Genomic DNA, 17,960 nt, shown 5'->3' with positions numbered 1-17,960 from the left:
CATGTTTGAAACCCTGTATTCCCCTTGTCAATCACTGTTTTAAAGAACTGTTTGAATAAAGAGCCTAGACATGCCCTATTTTTACATTTGGGGGAAATGTGCTCTTCCACTTCCTTTTTTTTTTCTTTGCGTTTACACAAACTAAGCCAAACCGAAGGTCTTTTATGTTTCAATATTGCTTTTCAGCTGGAACAACAATAACGTGCGTACGAAAAGTCTTGCATCTCGCATATTGTGCTGCCTAACTTTGGCAGGAAGCCAAGAGCAATAGAAAAGAAAGAGGTGGCTTAGCGTTCTCCCAGTGTGCTTCCCGATGTACATTACAGCCGGCTCTTTGTGCTCCTGACGTTAACATAGAAGATTCTACCTTTATTTTGAAGACGAGTTTTGCCATTGTGTGGGACTTTAATAAGGAACTGGTGCTCTGTGGTTAAACTGAGATTTCTGATATCCTGGTTACCTAACAAACAGTTTATTTTCAGTGTAAGGTATGTTTCATAACCCACGTATCCAGGCCACTTAGTGCTTTTTATAACACTGAATATTTTTGAAAGAGCTGTTTAGGATTTTTTTTTTTTAAACATACCCAAAACTGCCCACTCTGTGCAAAGTAGTGCTGAGTGCAGCAGTGCCTTCATGTTGTGCATTCATAGCTGTTTCAATATTATGGTGCTTTTGCTTTCAGAGCTGCTGAATAAAGGTTTTCTCTTTCTCTGGAGATCTTTGCCTCTCCCTCCTCCACCACTGTTGGTCTGTTTAGACGAGGACAATGGAGATGGAGGGAGGTTCCTCTTTGTCCGCCTGTTTGCCAGGGTCGAGGACAAATGGCTCGTGCAGTCAGAGGTCAGCTCTGATTTTGTTCTTTTTACGCAACCATGCTCAGAAAACATTCACGTAACCACCTTATCGATCTCCACCACGTCCTTGACATGTGTCATTTAGTTTCCTGAAGTATGTGCTAATCCCAAGTTGTTAAGTGTCAAAGAAATTGCTGATGCCTTCACCTGACTTGATTCTTGAAGAATGATAAACCCTCAGAGACTCATGACAAATGAGAGTTTAGTCTTGGCTGGCCTTGGAGGGCTCTGCTGATGGAGAGTGTTATAAAAAATCCAGACCGTGCCGGTCGGACCATTAGCATCCAAGCTCACATTCCTGACACAGAGCTGTTGTTCAGCTGTGAATGACTCCAGCCTCAGGCGTAAGTCCTCAGCTATGTCAATTACCCATTTCAGTGAGCCAAGAGTCATGCTGGTCTTATGGGGATGTAGAGGAAATCTCTAGAATTTCTCTCCTCCCATCTCTTCCCCTGTTAGATAAACATAATTAAGTGGAAAAGACCACTGTGATCTGACAGAAATTGATTTAAGAGCACAGGGTATCTCCATTTAATCAGGGTGAGAGAGTTCACAATGACAGTTCAGTCAAGTTCTTCTTACTGTATACTCTTTCACATTAACAACACCGGCATAGTGAAGTGAAATGTGTAATGCATGAAGAAATTTTAATACACTTCCTAAAACAATGAGTTCCTAGAATTTTGGTCTTCCATTATAGATCTGCCTACATATAAAGAACAATCTCAGTTCCAGTGTCACTTTCTGTCTGTTGGTGATAGTGCTTGCAAGCTTGACTCCTCTGATCTCTCTCCTGCCCGTAGCGAGTGTGTGTTGGGCTCAGTTAGGAGTGACGTGATTAGCCTGTTGCCTACTGAGCGCCTGAGCCTGGTAGCAGAAGGTCACACACTGAGAGGTCATATTCACAGTGAGAGGAGCTTTAGCACTACTGACCCTTTAGGTTGCTTAGCCTTTGATCTTAACAGATCCCTGACATGCCAAGCCATCATTTGAGAATGAGGGTCAGCCATGACTGACTGATCATCACCGCCTGTCTTGTGTGAGAATTTGCATTAAAATGAATTGCAAAGGTTGATGGTGGTCATATCTGTGTCAAAGGAAATAACTCTCCAAATTAGGAGTTGGCAATAACCTATATTCATACAAAAAAAAAAAAAAAAAACAGTCTGCCCATCACTGTGGCATGAGAAAACCTAAATTATATACTGTACTAAATAGTATATCAAAGTAGTACAATGACCATGTGCTAGTGTCAATATCTGTAGTGAAGTATGATATCGACATTTACTAGAGAGTGTGGTATGTTTTGTCAGAAATGTGGTAAAGACCTGCCTACTTTCACAGAAAGAGACCATTTGACTGACAGTTAAAATGACTCAGCCTGGACTTTTTCCTCTTAGCCCATTAGCAAATCTCATTTACTCACCGCTAACTGCTTCCAACAAAACCTCTGAAGATGGTATTCTGGAAATGTTTGTCATTTCAGTCCAGTGACTATATCTTGACCCGAAAAGCTTATTGTGACACAGAAGTGTGATTGCAGCCTTCATTATTCTGAAGCTTGTGGCCAGGAAACTGCGGCTCAGATGCTCCACAGGCCAAAGAGTGCCTGAAGCTGAGACTAATTGGCACACTATTTAGTTCCATAGTATGCGGCTTAATTATGGGATGCAGCCAAACAAATGAGGCTATGCACCATTTTCATTCCACTGTACATGTTTCTTTGGAATTTAAATGGTTTGTTATTTTGTTCCAAAAATTGAGAAGTTGTTGAGAAATATTGAGCCGGAGCTGGAAAATTAGATGTTGTATGTGTGTCCTGTTGTGAGGGTGCTTGCTTGCTTTGGTTTCTATTCTCTTGCCTTGATCAGAAAACTTTCTCACCATAGACCATTGACATTGATTCATGATGTTCATTTAGTCAATTCAGCACTGATAAAGGCCTATTACTGCCAATTGTTCAGTACGTGTAATCAAATTTTATGATGATGGCCGGCTTTAGACAGTTGACTTGTGTTCTTAAACGCTAAGCCATGTGCTGTCTGGACCTTTTTTTTAAATCTATTGCTGCAGAAAGTCAGATTTTTCTTGGAAGTCAGTTTATCGACTGCGACCAGAATATCATGGGAGCTAAACTGCAGCTTTGACTTATGCTGCTATTTCTGCTCTCTTCTCCCTTCCTCATCTAGGATAATATTACACTAAGGCACCGTGCTATTGAGAACACCACGGGATTTCATTTGAAGGCAGCAGATTGTATTTTTGTAGTTTAAGAGCTGATAACGCATGGCCTGTTAAGAGCATACTGCAGCAACATTACGTAAGACTACTGTCTTGGAGGATTTTATGTAGATTATAGGGGATAAATGGATTGCAGCGATCAGATGTTTAGACTTCTGTCATCCCTTCTTAGAAGCTTACTTATTAAGTGGTAAGGTTTAGAGAAAAGATAGGAGGCTGGAATTCAGCCCTTCAGTGAAAAATGCTAATATAGATTATGTGATATTTTAGGTTAATGTGGAAAAAAATAATTTGCCACAGCATGTTTTCTTCAGAGTCTGACTTGCAGCAGTAATGGTTCAGAATGCCCCATGCTGTGTGTGAATCATTCACACCTTCACTGCAGACTTGTTGTTCAATACAGAGCTACTGGGGAGTTTTTAGAAAGGCAGTGATGCGAAGGTCACATTTTTAAATTTAGCCGCATTTGTTTTTCTGGAAAAAATGTCGTTTATAGTGTTGCGCACATCTGTCGGACCTCTAATTCACCACGTCATCACTTGAGGCATGTTTCTACCAAGTTTCTGGAACATTTTGACAAAAAGTGTTCCAGACCTATTCTATGAGAACGATGTTTTTCTTTTTTTTTTTTACATGAATAATCAATGAGCGCCATGACTTCAACCAGTCACCGAGAATGTAACGGTAAATATCTCAGTGAGAGAGCATTGAATCTGCCCTGAATAATAAAATGCTGGAGAAGAGAGTTAGGTGTTTTGTGGAGCTTGAATTTGACCATTAGCTGATGTTCAGTACAGCAAGCTGTCTCAGCCTCGGATGTTCCTCCCACAACCAGCCCTCTGATACTTATTGTGCACTTCGTTAGCCACACGCTTTAGCATTCTGATTGACTATTCAAACTTCTGTGTAGACAAAATTCTGTACACTGTTTTCTGTGGGAAGTCGAACACTGTGGCGCAGTGAGCTTTTTAAAGTGAGAGCATCCTGACTTAAACAAAGCTCTGCAATAACTTTTTAACACAGTTAGTGATTAGTAAATGAGATATACTCGCATATTGACCTACAATGGCTATGGGAAAAGTGTGGGCACTTTGTACAAAAGTAGATGGTTGTTGGTCACATTTAGTAATAAAAAGTACAAGAATCTTTAGTATGGCTTCGTGAGACTAGCACTACTACAGTCGTTCCTGGGTGTCGGAACTAAACACGATTCTGAAAGCTCAACTCAAATAATTTCCATGGGTATAATGGCATACAGCATGGGCTTCAAATGTAGATAGAGCCGAGTATCGTCAGCATAGAAGTGGAATTAAATGTTGTATTTCTGGATGATTTTGCCCAATGGAAAGCACATCTAATGAAAAAGTACTGGACATAATATTGATCCCTGGGGTACTCCAAAGCCAATGGCTGCAACCAATTTTAAAAAAATGTTGCCGAGAGTGAGAGTCTTGTGAGAGTCTTGTGAATAAGAAGTCCAGTAATACCCCCTTAAGACCCAATAAGGATCTTGTGATTCACAGTGTCAAATGCGGCACTGAGATCTAACAAGATTAGAATTACGCAGTTAAATGAATCAGCAGATCGTTTATCTTTTAACAGGACATGTTCTGTACAATGATAAGGTTTGAATTCAGACTGAAGAGTTTCAGAAATGTAATTTTCATGCCTCCGCCACTAGGTGGTAATTTCGGGTTGTTTGTGTGTCTGCCCGTGCATCCGTTTGAGATACTTGTGATATCTCAAGAAAAAGTGGTCGAAGGTTTGTTGGATTTGTATGGAATTATCATTGTAACCAGCAGATGACCTGATTTAGATTTTTGGCACTGATCCAAACAGGGTCAAGTTAACAGCAAGGTCAAACGTCTGAAAAAGTTTTTCCTTCCTGTTTGTCATGTAGAGATGTTACTTACACGTTTATGTTCAGGAGCTCAAGGTCCACCAGATGAACTGATTTCATTTTGGCATTAATCCAGATGTTTATTAAGGTATATTTTTATATGTATTTGTGTGTATATGAGGCATACAAATTAGTAACAAGAGGGACTGACAGAGGAGGCATTGAGGTGTCGAGTTCTTCTTGTTAATCTGCTGAACCCACATGTGTGAAAGAACATCTTTGTCCAGTACTTTAGAACGAATTTGAGGTTTTGATATCAGCTGGAAACATGCCTAAAGTCCCAGCATTCCTGAAAATACACCTTTTGATATACATATGTGCTCATGGGTGTGTATTATCATCTTTCTGTGCGCCGCTGTCTCACTGATCTTAACAATCCTGAAGCTAGAGGAGCAACTCCACATGCCCGGCATTGAGTTTAAAAAAAACAACAACAACAAAGTCCTCCACCATGAGACCAGTGCCTGTTTTCAGCAGAACCCTGATGGTTTGAATCCCAGTTAACCAGTTATCCAAAGGGCCAAATACACAATCATCTCCCTCCACTTGAATGTACACAGTGATGGCTGAAACTCATGTGCTTGACACCTACCTCTTTCCCTTCACTCGAGCGAGGAAGAGAGCAGAGAGCAGCTCCTACTGTTGCCTCAGTAATAAGGAGAGCATTCAGTCTTTTAAAGGTCGTGAATAAGGCAGAGGATGTGGGAAATTAAAGAAGCTAGCATGCTGTAATCAGCAGCTCTTGTTCAGGGTGTTTTTTTTTTCTTTCTCTCTCTCTTTGCCCTCGTTCTAATTAGCACACTGTAACTGGTGTTTGTGATATTCTGGGGCGCGATGCTTTTAGTTCTCCTATTCAGCCGTGCCATTCTGAGCTATTCTACTGTCATAAAGCCTTCTAGTTGCCTCCAGTTAAGGAAGCAGTTATGTTCTGATAAACTAATCAGGGAGCTCATTTTCATTATCGTTATTTATGTGTGTAAGTGTGTTTGATGAGATTTGAAATCATGACTCTGGATTGTTTTTAAACATTATGAAATGCTTCAGTCTTGCACATTTATTAGGCCTGTAGTAAACCTGTCACATAGAAACCAAACTTGATTCCTAGAAATTATAACACCATGTTTTTTTTTCCCCTCTTCACACTGATAGGAGATTTTCACTTACATGTGCATCGAGTGGCTTGTGACTGAGTCAGTTTCCTCTCTGTTGCTTCAGTTGTGTCTTAACTTTGAATTTTGGCGCTTTGTTGTTCGAGGGTACGAAAAGGCCGTTTCCTCTTCCTCTGAAGAACGCCTACTTCCTCCTTCTGTTCACCTCTCCTTCTCTTTCTTTCTATGCAGCCAAGGCGAGCGAGAAAAGTAAAGTTTTATGCTTGGAAGCTGTTTGGCTCCAGTAGCTTGTGCTGCCTTGGTGTTGATGTATATCTGAGCAGAAGCTGCATTCAGGGCTTCCTGGCACTAATCGGCTTAAAGAAGAGGGAGCAAGCAGCCTGGCGCGAAGGTTTCCGGGTGAGTTATTCTTTAGCTCACAGCAGAGGTTTCAGGGCTTCAGGGTGTTGCCTCAGGCAGATTAGGCACTTCTGATGTCCTTCATATCCTGCTGTACTCCACCTGACCTTAGCTGCACTGCATCACTTGTTTTCTTTCTTTCTTTTTTTTTTTTTAGCAACTCCACATTTTTTTCTTGTATTTATTAGTGTATTTTAGTAACAAGCATCTGTTCTTATTCTTAGTATTATATATATATATATATATATATATATATATATATATATATATATATATATATATATATATATATTTACTTTCGAGCACCTGCCTTTCAGGTACCAAGCATCAACTTTTTTATTTGTAGTATTTTAATGAAGATTACAACTGCCTATAAATCACATTTTGAACACTGGAACACATCTCACAATTCTGCACACACATCAGTGCATCTGAATCTGTCCAACATGGTTTATTCTTAAATTTATGCTAACATAAGCATGAGTATTTCTGCTGGATAGATTAAATGGAGATTAAAGCTACAGCTCCTGTGTGGAGATAAGAGTTGTAGTAGTCTGAAGTGTAAAGTGCTGTGAGATGGAGAGCCTTGGTGGAGTCACCTGACAGGAAATCCTGGTTACTACATGACAGAGTTAGACCATGTAAGTGAAATAAAAATGCCTGTCGAGGCCCAACGCTGATAACCTTCCATGCTTCTGTGCTTCTGCTGTAACAGCTAATTTATCTTTTTGATGAATATACAAAATAGTTTTAGTCCTATTTTAGTCATTTGGTTCTTGTTCGTTTTACTGTAGTTTTAGTTGATCAATTTTAACAATCAGTGAAAGCTAAAGGTTTCATATTATTTTTTGTTCTGCAAATTTCCAAACACACAAATGCAATATTCTCTTCAGTTTTGATTGCTTCTTAAATGGAAGTGAAATGGAACAGATCCTTTTACACATGCACACTGCCATTATAGGCTTACTAAATCCATCTCCTTCTCCTCCTCCTCCTTTGAAGCGTAAATAAAAGTTGTGCAGTGGCTAAAACTATCACATGGCTATGACTGTGTCACTAGCACACAGCAACTCCATAAGGAAGTGGGTGAATTTAATAACGTCACCCTAGTAAGTAAGGATTAAACACAACTTGGGGCGCTGTTCTGTGAAAACAATCAACAGCAGACTCAAATCAGAGTTACTGTTTCACCCTAAAGTTAATTCTTTTCCTATAACAACATGTAGATTGTTGTATTCCTCTTATAACACACTAGTTTGTCAAGGATTACAATTTTCATTTGATTAATGAATACCACGTCATTTACTTTACTTTACTTTTTTACTGTTTATTGTTACATTTAATGTTGTGTAACGTTACTACTCGAGAAAAATCCCTGTTACTTGCATTAGAGCATCTATAAACAGTCGTTCCCTCTCCAAAACCGGGTTTGACATTTTAATCTCATTTTCGTTCATTGAAGGAAATGTTATTATATTTTGTCATATATTTGAGTAGAAGGATGAATTTAGTTAGCTTTTGGTATTCCCGTTAGGAAAAACATGTCGTCGGTGAACGTTATTCATCTTAGTTTTCATCAATATATATATATTTTTTTAATAAAAATACAATTACATGTGCTAATTATATCTTTATATTTACTACTTGTCTTTCCCAATTTCAGTCTATTGCCTAACCCGCAGAGCTTAACATGGCTTCTCAAGTTCTACTTTTCTTCTTTTTCAACCTTGGCCATGTTTTGTGCTGCTTTGGTTCACTTAGACTGTCATACACTGTTTTGTTTTGTTTTGTCACAGAGCGAATTGAAATGCAGGAAGCCTCCTCCTTTAACCTTGAAAACTTGCACTCAGAGTCTAAACATGCGTAAGCGCCTATGTTAATCAAGACAATGGCATATCAAATGTGTTTTCTCAGATCTATGTTGCAGGTGTGTGAGAGTGAAATGAGAGCAGGATTGAGTAGTAATGAGCCAGTGGCTATATCCTGGGCTTTTGTTTCCCGAGCAGAGATAAAGGCCCCTGGTCTTTTGTAGCAGCGCTCGCCGTGTTCTCACTGCACACCCGGGCCCTTTGTGGAGGTGTCAGATGCATCGCCTAAAGGGTCTTTTGAAATCCATATAGCATGTGAGCGATGGTTAACCAACCCCCTTTCTCGTTTTCACACAGAGAAAGAAATAAACGTTACTCAAGCTCTTATCATGTTCAGCTTCTGAAATAACTTTTAATGAGCACATTTATTTGTGTCTGGTGTGTGTCATCTTTACATAATGCTAGCATTACTTCAGCAGAATTTAGATCAGTGTAAAATTGGCCAGAATGCCTTGATCGGTTCTTAAAATCTCTGTGGAAATGCCAGCTATATGGAAATGCTTTAGTGTGTCTAAACTGCCAGCATGGTGTGTCCTCACCTCTCCCCAGGGAGAAGGATCGCATGTACTGCCTGCCTGAATTACTGAGCTGAAACTTCACCATAAAATCCTTTCTGCTCCCTGAAGAAATTAAATCCCTTCACTTGCCTTCAACCAGCCTGCATTCCATCCTTTCCGGTAAAAAGACCAGAGTTTCAGAGTTATTTTAACACCCTGTGAGGTGATAAAGCTGGATGACGAATTTAATACATTGCTCTCATTTTCTGAACCACCGTTGTGCACATTTAGCACAGCACCACTGTAAAACAAGCTCTCATGTGGTTTTAGGTGCGTCAGTGCCGGGAAAATACAAAACTATGAAGTGAAATAGATAACCAGTAGTCCAGATGTACTTTCCTGCATATATTCTTTATATCAAAAGGTACAGTGAGTGGTGGATAAGATTTAGATTAGTGATGGGACGGTGACTGATCGGGTGCTCCTCTTGTCTGTGTTTGCTACCTAAAATTTCAATTCTAGCAATAGTTCGTTACACTGAAACTGAAACTTGCTACACTTACTACAGGATGTCAGTCAGTCTGGACGCTACATTCCATTAACGGGCCAAAAGTAAACAAAATATCTGACCATATTGTGTCTGAAAAGTCAGGTACTTGATATTAATTTTTTATTAATAGAACTGTTATTTATATAAAAGCAATATCACACTCGCAGTCGTGCTGTTGTACTGAATATCGACACGGCTGTGAATACCTGCATCTGAATCACATCTGTGTCGATATTCAGTATAACAGCACTCTTGCTTGTGCGATATGCTTAAGTATAGGGCACACACTCAGTAGGAATGTAACAGAATATGAATAGATTATTTGGAATGAACAGATAATGTGTTCTAAACAGATATAAATACAGATACAAATACGAGGCACACTATTTTTTTTTTTTTTTCTTCTGGTTGGCTTTTGGGGTTTGGCTTTTTTTTTTGGGTTTTTTTTTGAGGTTTGCCAGAATGGTTCACAGGTCATCTGGTTGAGACTAGCAGGAGGTTTTTACCTTCATGCTGGCACATACGAGCACTTAAGAAATAAAGCTTAAGGGACACTTAACATGAATATATGCATTTACAGTGTTTATTCATTGCTTAGGTCATTTTCACACTTTAGTTTTTCTGGACTCTGGGCTGCTTGAGCCGCAGGTTCATGCCGGGTAATGCGTTCAACTTCCTGTTTCTACTTTTGTTGTGCCGGTACTTTCAGAGCGCTGGAGCACTGCAATCAGCTCACCTTTCTGACAAGATTGTGTGCACTGAGAGCACAGTTATTAAGGTATGTCTTGTGCCTGCCTGTATATCAGAGCAGCTCCCTGATTGCAGGTATTTCTGCACGATGACAGAATAACAGAAACAGCAAGTGGATGAGCCCAGTGCCTACCATTTTGTAAGCCTGTGTGCACAAATAGGATGTATGGAATAGTGCAATGAAGCCACGGTTCTTAAGCAGTTTTTCTGTGTGAATGCAAACCTGTGAAAACGACCCCAGAATCTGTCCTGCGACTCGAGTATTCAGACCAAGTGTGAAAACACTGTGAGCAGCTGCTTAGTAATGGTCATGGTGGTTTAAACTAGGGTGCTAGTTTGTTTTTAATCTGGGAAATAGAATCATCTAAATTCATTAGAACATATTGTGGACTTGTACAAACAAAAATAATAACTGTGTGAGCGAGATTTAAAAAAAAAACGTCTCCCACATATTTGCAGTTATGAACTCGACCAATTATGAACTCGAGTGATGCAGCTGAGGTCGAGGAACTGTCAGAGCCAGAATTCATTGACCGGTGCTAACATCTCTGGGTTATTTTTCCAGCATTTTCCAGTGTTTATGGCAGCATAGTTGTAGGGATATTACTGGATTTAAAAAAAGAGAGAGACCACACCCACTTTGGGTTTAAATCGAAATACAGATACGATTATTTGGAGAACTGAAGAGATACAGGTGTAAGTAATGGCATTTCGTTACCCCCCTGGTACTAATGTTTGTCTGCATCTGGTAATACCCAAAACAATTTTTTAAAATTACTTTAATGCTTGAACTAACCTAAGGTTGATGTGTAATATAATTTATTTAGTGAGATGCCTAGGTTTTGCCTCTTTACCTAAAAAGAATAAAAATATTTGCTGTTAAGTAAACCAGGTCCATGCACACATCAGACGACTTATTTACAATATCAGGAATCAATTACAGATTTTTTTTAATGAGTTAGATTAATTAACTAAAATATTGCTTGAAATGGCCATTGCTAATTTTTGGTATGGTTATTTTCCACACTAAATTTTCCATCTAATGTAACTAACAAATAGATTGTGATGATTACTTAAAGAGCTAAATCAGGCTGTGATCACTGTGCGTTATATATACAACTTATATATAACTTCTACTTGTTATTTGTGAAACCTACATTTCATGGAAGGCAGTGGAGTAAAAGGGATTTTATAACACAGATTAGGCGTAGTGTGAGATATATACAGAGAGGTTGTGAAACATTGCCACTTGTATTCCTAAACGGTTGCTGAAAATCTGTTACCTCAGACAGTGCCGTGTGGTCTCTGACCACATCCTTGTATTTTCCTTAGCCATGTTAGCAGTCCATGTGGTAAATACAAATTTTCCTAGAATGGAGAAATAACCTTAGGCTTGTTTGGCTTCTTGGGGGAAAAAAAGGACCCAGTTTGACAGCACCTTGGGAAATAGTTAAACTGTATAAGAAAGAATATGATGAAGACTGAAAAATACTGAGAAACAATGTCTGTCCTGTCCGTCATTCTTGTCAGGATTTGTGAATTTTAGCATTTAGCAATGAGAAATGTGAATAGCATTAGCATAGTCTCTCACACTTTTTGCATCATCAGTACACAGTCAGCTCAGAAAAACAGAAGGGATGTGTTTTTTGAAGCCTTTCTCCCAAATCCTTTACAACTAACATTACGCAGAGATGATCACATGAAGCTTTGTGAGCTTGCAGCTTGCTTAGTCTCCCGCGATCCACACACACACACACACCTCTGCCCCCTCCAAACAACAGCTTAAGAGCTTTACTCGTCGTCTGTTTGGGGAGACTCAGACATTCTAGTTCACTGAGTCAGCGTCCAGAGAAGGGCAATCAATAAACCACATGGTTTCAGATCTCTTTCTCCTGATGGTGGACCACAAACAAACGCATCTCTACTTCACTCAGTGCCAAATCCTGGACATTCATCATGAACCTGTGTTTCTGTTTTTCTTCCAACACTGAAGAAAAATGTCCCATATAGCATTCTAATGCATTGTTTGGTTTGTCCCTCTGTTGGATCCTTTAGTGATTCTACATATGACCCTGCATTTTTTCCTCATCACAAGTTTTCAAGTAGAACCTTATTAGGAAGCTTTAAAACCCATAACTTTCCAAAGAAAACCTCTAAGACCATAGAAAAACGATCCCATCTAGCATCCTAATTGGTTTTGTGGTTTGTCCCTCCAGGGAAACCCTATGTAGTACCCTTCAAAAGTACCCTTCAAAGAGGAGACTCTCTTTAGAAAGCAAAAACCTCCCAAAGGTTTCCCATCAGGAAGAAACCCTTAAAGGTTCTATGTAGAACCCTACAGTAGAAGTAGAAGCCCTTAAAGAAGCCAAGAACAGTCAATCATCAAATGTTCTTGTCAATTAACCCCTTGTTTATATACTCTTGTAATAAAAGCTTCCATCTAGGATCCTAAAGCGTTTCCTGATTTGTTCCCCTGAGGGTACACCTAACTGATCTGATGTAGAAACCCACAATAGATTGATTTTCTCCTGTAAACCCAAGTGCATTCACAGAGGCTGGTTTACATTTAGTCACGCCCACAAAACGGAGCTCAAAACAACAAAAAGCACTTTTTCTGTTTAAGAGTCAAACACTTCCAATAATGCAGCTCAGCCATTGCAGCGTGTCTGCTACTCTAGACACAGACCAGTGGCCTTGGAATACTTTATGCAGAGATGATATTCAGCTGGCTTCCACAAACAATATGACATAATTGTAGAGTAAACAGGCATTGTGCGTAAGCTTGCCACGTGGCAGCTGGGCAAATTCTGCAAATGAGCATGCCACATGACAAAGCCTGTGATTGGAGCATTCATACTTGATGGCCAATATGAAATTGCTGAGAGTACCCGAGCTTGTAAAGCTTGCAGAGGTGGTTTGTCTTAGTGCAACACTCACAGATGTCGTTTCTGTATTAAGTATGCTAAGCTCTTATTCTGTGTTTGTGGGATGTTGTAAGTGGCAATTTGCAAGTTGTAATGACATCATTTTCGACTTGGTCATGTTCAACGTGCAAAGCGGGGGGGAAAAAATGGATGCCTCCACAAAAGCGTATCTGTTGTAAAGCTCATAAAAAGCTACTTTAACCACACTTAAACCTTAAACGCAGCATTACCTCTTCCTCCTTTTATACGGTGGTATTTCTTTTGTCCTGATTGAATGTCTAGACCTACTTGTTTTATTTGTTTTGGATTTAATAAGAAACAACTGTGTTTCACAACGAGATATTTAAACTTGACAACATAATCTATAAATAAAATCGCATTATTATATGCCAATTATATGATTTGAAGTGTATCATTGAGGTTCACATAGTGAGTCTTCTTATACATAAATATTGCATAAAACTCTTATAGGATGTGAATTGTTTTTCCAAACTGAATTTTTATGAATACCACATTTCCCGGGTAAGCGCGCTTGCAAAACATTTACAAGTGACTGTCATAGAATGCAGTTTGATAATGAATGAGGCACAATGCAGAGTGAGTAAAGAATATACGGGATTGTGTTGTTACAGTGAAGTATAACCCCAGCATTATATCATGGTTTGAGTGGGCAGACTGCATGATTCCTTATGGTAACTAATCTTATACCATGACGCAAGCACACACACACGCTCCTGAAATTTACCACCTCATTTATTCCAGACTTTGCCCAAGAGCTTTGTACATCTGTGTGAAGAAGGTCAAGGCCCTCCAAGAAGGCTAATGTTATTCTGATCCTACATTCATATAGATCACACACAGAGGCAAGGCGTGAGGGAGAGAAAGGCTCATCTGATGCTATCCAGGGGGAAACTGGAGAGGTTGGAGGAGAGATGAGATGAGGCGAGTGGTGTTGTGCCATCGGCTGCGTGTTTTAAATTACACCGAGCACTAGATCTGTTCTTCTAGCCACTGGAAGGAAAACAACCAAAGTGAGCTACGTTTGTCTGCCCACTTCCACTGAGAAGCAGTTTACACATTACCCGAAATCCTCCCTGGAATGATGGATGCAACTAATGATGCAACAGCAACCCTGGCAACTGGCCCTCTGAAATGTCTGTGGAGATTATTATGGGATGAGTCATGGTTGGCGTATTTGAATAGACTGCATTGATGCCTACTACACTGACTGGAAGTCTTCTTGTTTTGTCACAACAAAAACATGTTACAAAATGGGCGATTGAAAATGTAAACAGGTTCACACACACAGGAAAGAAATGACAGGGTGGAGAGCTGAATGATTGATTGACACAGACATAGTGTATTAGATTTATTATTTAATTTTATTATTATTTAATTATTAATTTTTTGAGAATTATTTATTAATTATTTATTATTCAGCTGTTTAATGGCATGGCGTTATGTAATGATGTGCGTTTGCATATGGAAATTGTTGAAGATTTTTCACAGCTTTTACGTATGTATTGTATGTTTTGTATTCTACAATATCAAGAGATTTTATCAACCAAGGCAGGAAGTGCATCTAAAAATGCTCCTCACTGTATGTGGGTAGCCACATTAACGTGTACGTGTGTTATCGATGTGCACATTGGCTTGGTTTTGCCCTTGTTAACCAAATTTGTACTGCACGAACTTGAGGTTCTGATGAACCTGACTTCAGGTTTTCTTTGCGATTAAATCAGAATTTGCTTTGACCCTTTTTGTGAATTTGTGTTTTCCGTCTCTCACCATAGGTGTGAATGAGAGCTAGGCAGCTGTGAGAGGCTTTTAGCGCCCAACGCCGCAGCCATGCCGCCCCCCGCGGACATCCTGAAGGTCGCCATCGAGTGGCCGGGGGCCTTCCCCAAACTTATGGAAATTGACCAGGTCAGTGTGTGTGCAAAAAAAAAAAGATAGAACATATTGTGTGCATTATCTAAAGTATCATAATGAAAGAGTGGCTCACAGTGACCTAACACACCAAGGTGATTTCATGGCCACTGTCTAAACCATGGAAACATAAACAGAGCTGAATAAAATGTTCAGTGATGTCCTTGATTAATGATTAACTGCGTCCCTGATAAATAGGTAAAAGGGTACTCATTTTGGTATCAGTATTCGTATCAAATAGCACCAAAAAAATCTACTCATACTTTGTCTGGGGAAAAAAAAGTAAAAAAAAATTAGCTTCTCTGTATTGTCGTTGTTTTAGTTGAGGGAAATGTGTAGCTTTTATAGGCATCTCTTTATTATACAAATGTAATGGTCACCTTTTGCATTTTCTACTTCTGTTTTTCCACAGAAAAAGCCTCTCTCTGCAATCATTAAAGAAGTCTGTGATGGGTAAGGAATTAACCATTATTAGCTTCTGCTTTTGCTTGACTGAATTACATTTGTTCCATTACAATACATATCTGCAAATCAGTCAAAGGGCAACCGCATTGGCACTTCGCATTTTCCCTCTCTAGGTGGCAGCTGCCGAACCACGAAAACTACGCCCTACAGAACGCCGACTCCACTAACTTCTACATCACTGAAAAGGTGTCAGGATAACTACAATTACTGAACAAATATTCAATGTTTTTGAAAAACGTGCTCAAAAGTTCATCTTCTCTGCTCCACAGAACCGCAACAACATAAAAAATGGCTCCATCCTGCGCCTGACTACGTCTCCTGTAAGTAGCAGATAAGCGGGATTTTTTTTTTTCCCCAGGTGGGGGTTCATGAGGACACGCTCAGCCTGAGAGACCTGTCTCTATCCCTGCTCCCACTTCGCTTTGCTAATCCCCAGCGTGTGGCGGCTGATGGGTTAGACTGCTCAAACTTCCTGACGTGTCAGCAACTGCGAGAGACACTTGCGTGATGGGTTGAGCTAGAATCAGGGGCCAGCTGCAGCTGTTGTCCCTCAGTTGCTTTACTAGCAGCTGAGTGGTGAAAGCTCTGAGGAGTGTGTACTCGCCTGCCCATTACAGGGATAGCGAGTACTTCACAGAGGTGCTGATAGAAAGAAATCAGGAAAAGGCCTAACCAGTCAGCCAAAAAGAAATGCCATATTTGAGTGTTTAGTACAAGGGCTTTGAGATTACATTTTGCAAATTAAAAGCCGTAGTACTTATTGAAATGTCTGAAATTGGCCTGAAATTAGGCTACACGCATACACAGATGGGGTAACTCTCATGAAGCTGGGATGTGCATTAAACTGGGGCTATGTTAGCTTTGTCATTTTATTTCAGAAAATCAATTATAGATTCTATTTATCTATTATAGATTCTAATATCTGTTATATTCAAGAATAGAATAGAAAGGAATAACAAATACTCTCAGTCTGACTTCATACTATGCCATATTTTCTCTAAAACACACTTTGATGGTATGACTTCTATGGGACATGTATTTCGTGTGTGTCCTATGTTGGTCCTGTATTCCATGTGAAGTACTGAAAAAGAAGTAAAAACTTATAAACGTAATGCTACACTGCATAAGGTTTTTTTTGTGTTAAAAATGAAATAATTATTGAGTCAGGGAGAAAAATACTCTAAAATAGGAGTATGAAACATTACTATCCAGTAATAGTAATCCATAATTAGAGCTTTGGGGTCAGAGTTTTTTGGATGCATGCGTCATATACAATCATCCTCCCACTGTAAGCAAAAAAGTAGTGCAGACTACATAGTGCAAATGATACAAGCTAGCCAGCAGTGCAGAAAGTGAAGATGTAGTATGCGGTTTGGGACGTGGCCTTGAAATCTCCTTGAGTGTGCATTAACCATTATATTAGTCCATGCGGGTGAACAGGGTGCAGCACAAGCCTTGTTAGGAAATGTTGTTCCATCAGAGAGAGCTTTACATCGCAAATTCTCCACATCATATTGTATCAGACAATTTGTTGGTGTTTGGTTTATGTTTGGTATAGCTACATTTGGTATATCATGACTGAAAATGTGAAGTAGCATTGATGAGAATTAAAAAGTAATAATCTGTATGAGTATTAAATACTCCGGCTTTGTTAAACAAGAAACAATATGAAATTTAATCTGTGTTGTTTGTCCCAAGCGCAAAAGCCTTTAGATGATAGCTTTGCATGTCAGCCTGATGTAGCAAAATACTGTTCAGTGTTTGCTATCATGTATGGAGAAGCCGTAATATATGGAGAAGGCGCTGCTATTTATACCGTTGATAATATTGTTACGGTCCATGTTTTAACTGTGTGATGGTCTATTTTTCTGTATTCTGCATCTGTATTGTTTATATTCTGTATTAATACTTTGCTGAGTAGATATAAATAAATTGTTTAAATACGCGTGTGTATGTGTGTGTAACACGTGCGTGAATGTGTCTGCCCCGTTGGCATCACTCCCAGGCCCAGATGGCACTGCAGCTGCATGAGCGCATCCAAACCGGCAGTCTGGATATGAAACTGGACGCTCTGAAGGACTTGGCCAACTCATCCCGAGACATTACCTTCGCCCAGGAGTTCATCAACCTGGACGGCATCTCGCAGCTCACCCAGATGGTAGAGAGTGGCACAGAGTAAGTGAACCTTCCCGTAAACTCGCTATTCTTGACATTCTTTTTATTTTCAGCTGTGCCCACGCAGCAGGACTGAAGCTGTTGAGTCACACTGCAAGGCCCACTGACTTGTACTGTTATTTTATGAACGGGTATAGCTTCGGAATTAGTGACTACTGAGCGGCAGTGGCTGCATGAAAAAAGGTTTTGAGGTCTTGAGAGCAGAAGTGAGTTCACAGTAGAGAGGAAGTACTGAGGACATATTCTGCTATTTCAGTCTTCTTTGTCCTCCTGTTAGCAGGAATGTGTGTGTGTGT

The 17,960-nt window shown here is 39.7% G+C and overlaps 1 protein-coding gene across 7 annotated transcripts in view; it reads left to right on the top strand.

Annotated features, from left to right (window-relative positions):
• The window catches only part of elmo1 (engulfment and cell motility 1 (ced-12 homolog, C. elegans)), an 87,222-nt gene that overhangs the window by 16,792 nt on the left and 52,470 nt on the right, over positions 1–17,960 (top strand). For 6 of the 7 annotated variants that reach the window (XM_034298480.2, XM_034298479.2, XM_026929578.3 and 3 more), the window contains 5 exons: positions 14,889–15,021; positions 15,437–15,477; positions 15,603–15,675; positions 15,759–15,809; positions 17,495–17,664. In XM_034298480.2, coding sequence (XP_034154371.1) covers positions 14,944–15,021; positions 15,437–15,477; positions 15,603–15,675; positions 15,759–15,809; positions 17,495–17,664 — 413 coding nt within the window. In that variant the 5' untranslated portion in view covers positions 14,889–14,943. Of the gene's footprint in view, positions 1–6,338; positions 6,507–14,888; positions 15,022–15,436; positions 15,478–15,602; positions 15,676–15,758; positions 15,810–17,494; positions 17,665–17,960 lie in introns of all 7 variants that reach the window. The other variant, XM_026929585.3, reaches the window with a different exon arrangement.

This window comes from Pangasianodon hypophthalmus, chromosome 23 (assembly GCF_027358585.1).
Source record: "Pangasianodon hypophthalmus isolate fPanHyp1 chromosome 23, fPanHyp1.pri, whole genome shotgun sequence".
NCBI classification, from domain to species: domain Eukaryota; kingdom Metazoa; phylum Chordata; class Actinopteri; order Siluriformes; family Pangasiidae; genus Pangasianodon; species Pangasianodon hypophthalmus.
Note: the sequence above shows the minus strand (reverse complement) of the source record. Positions and strands in the feature narration are given on the sequence as shown.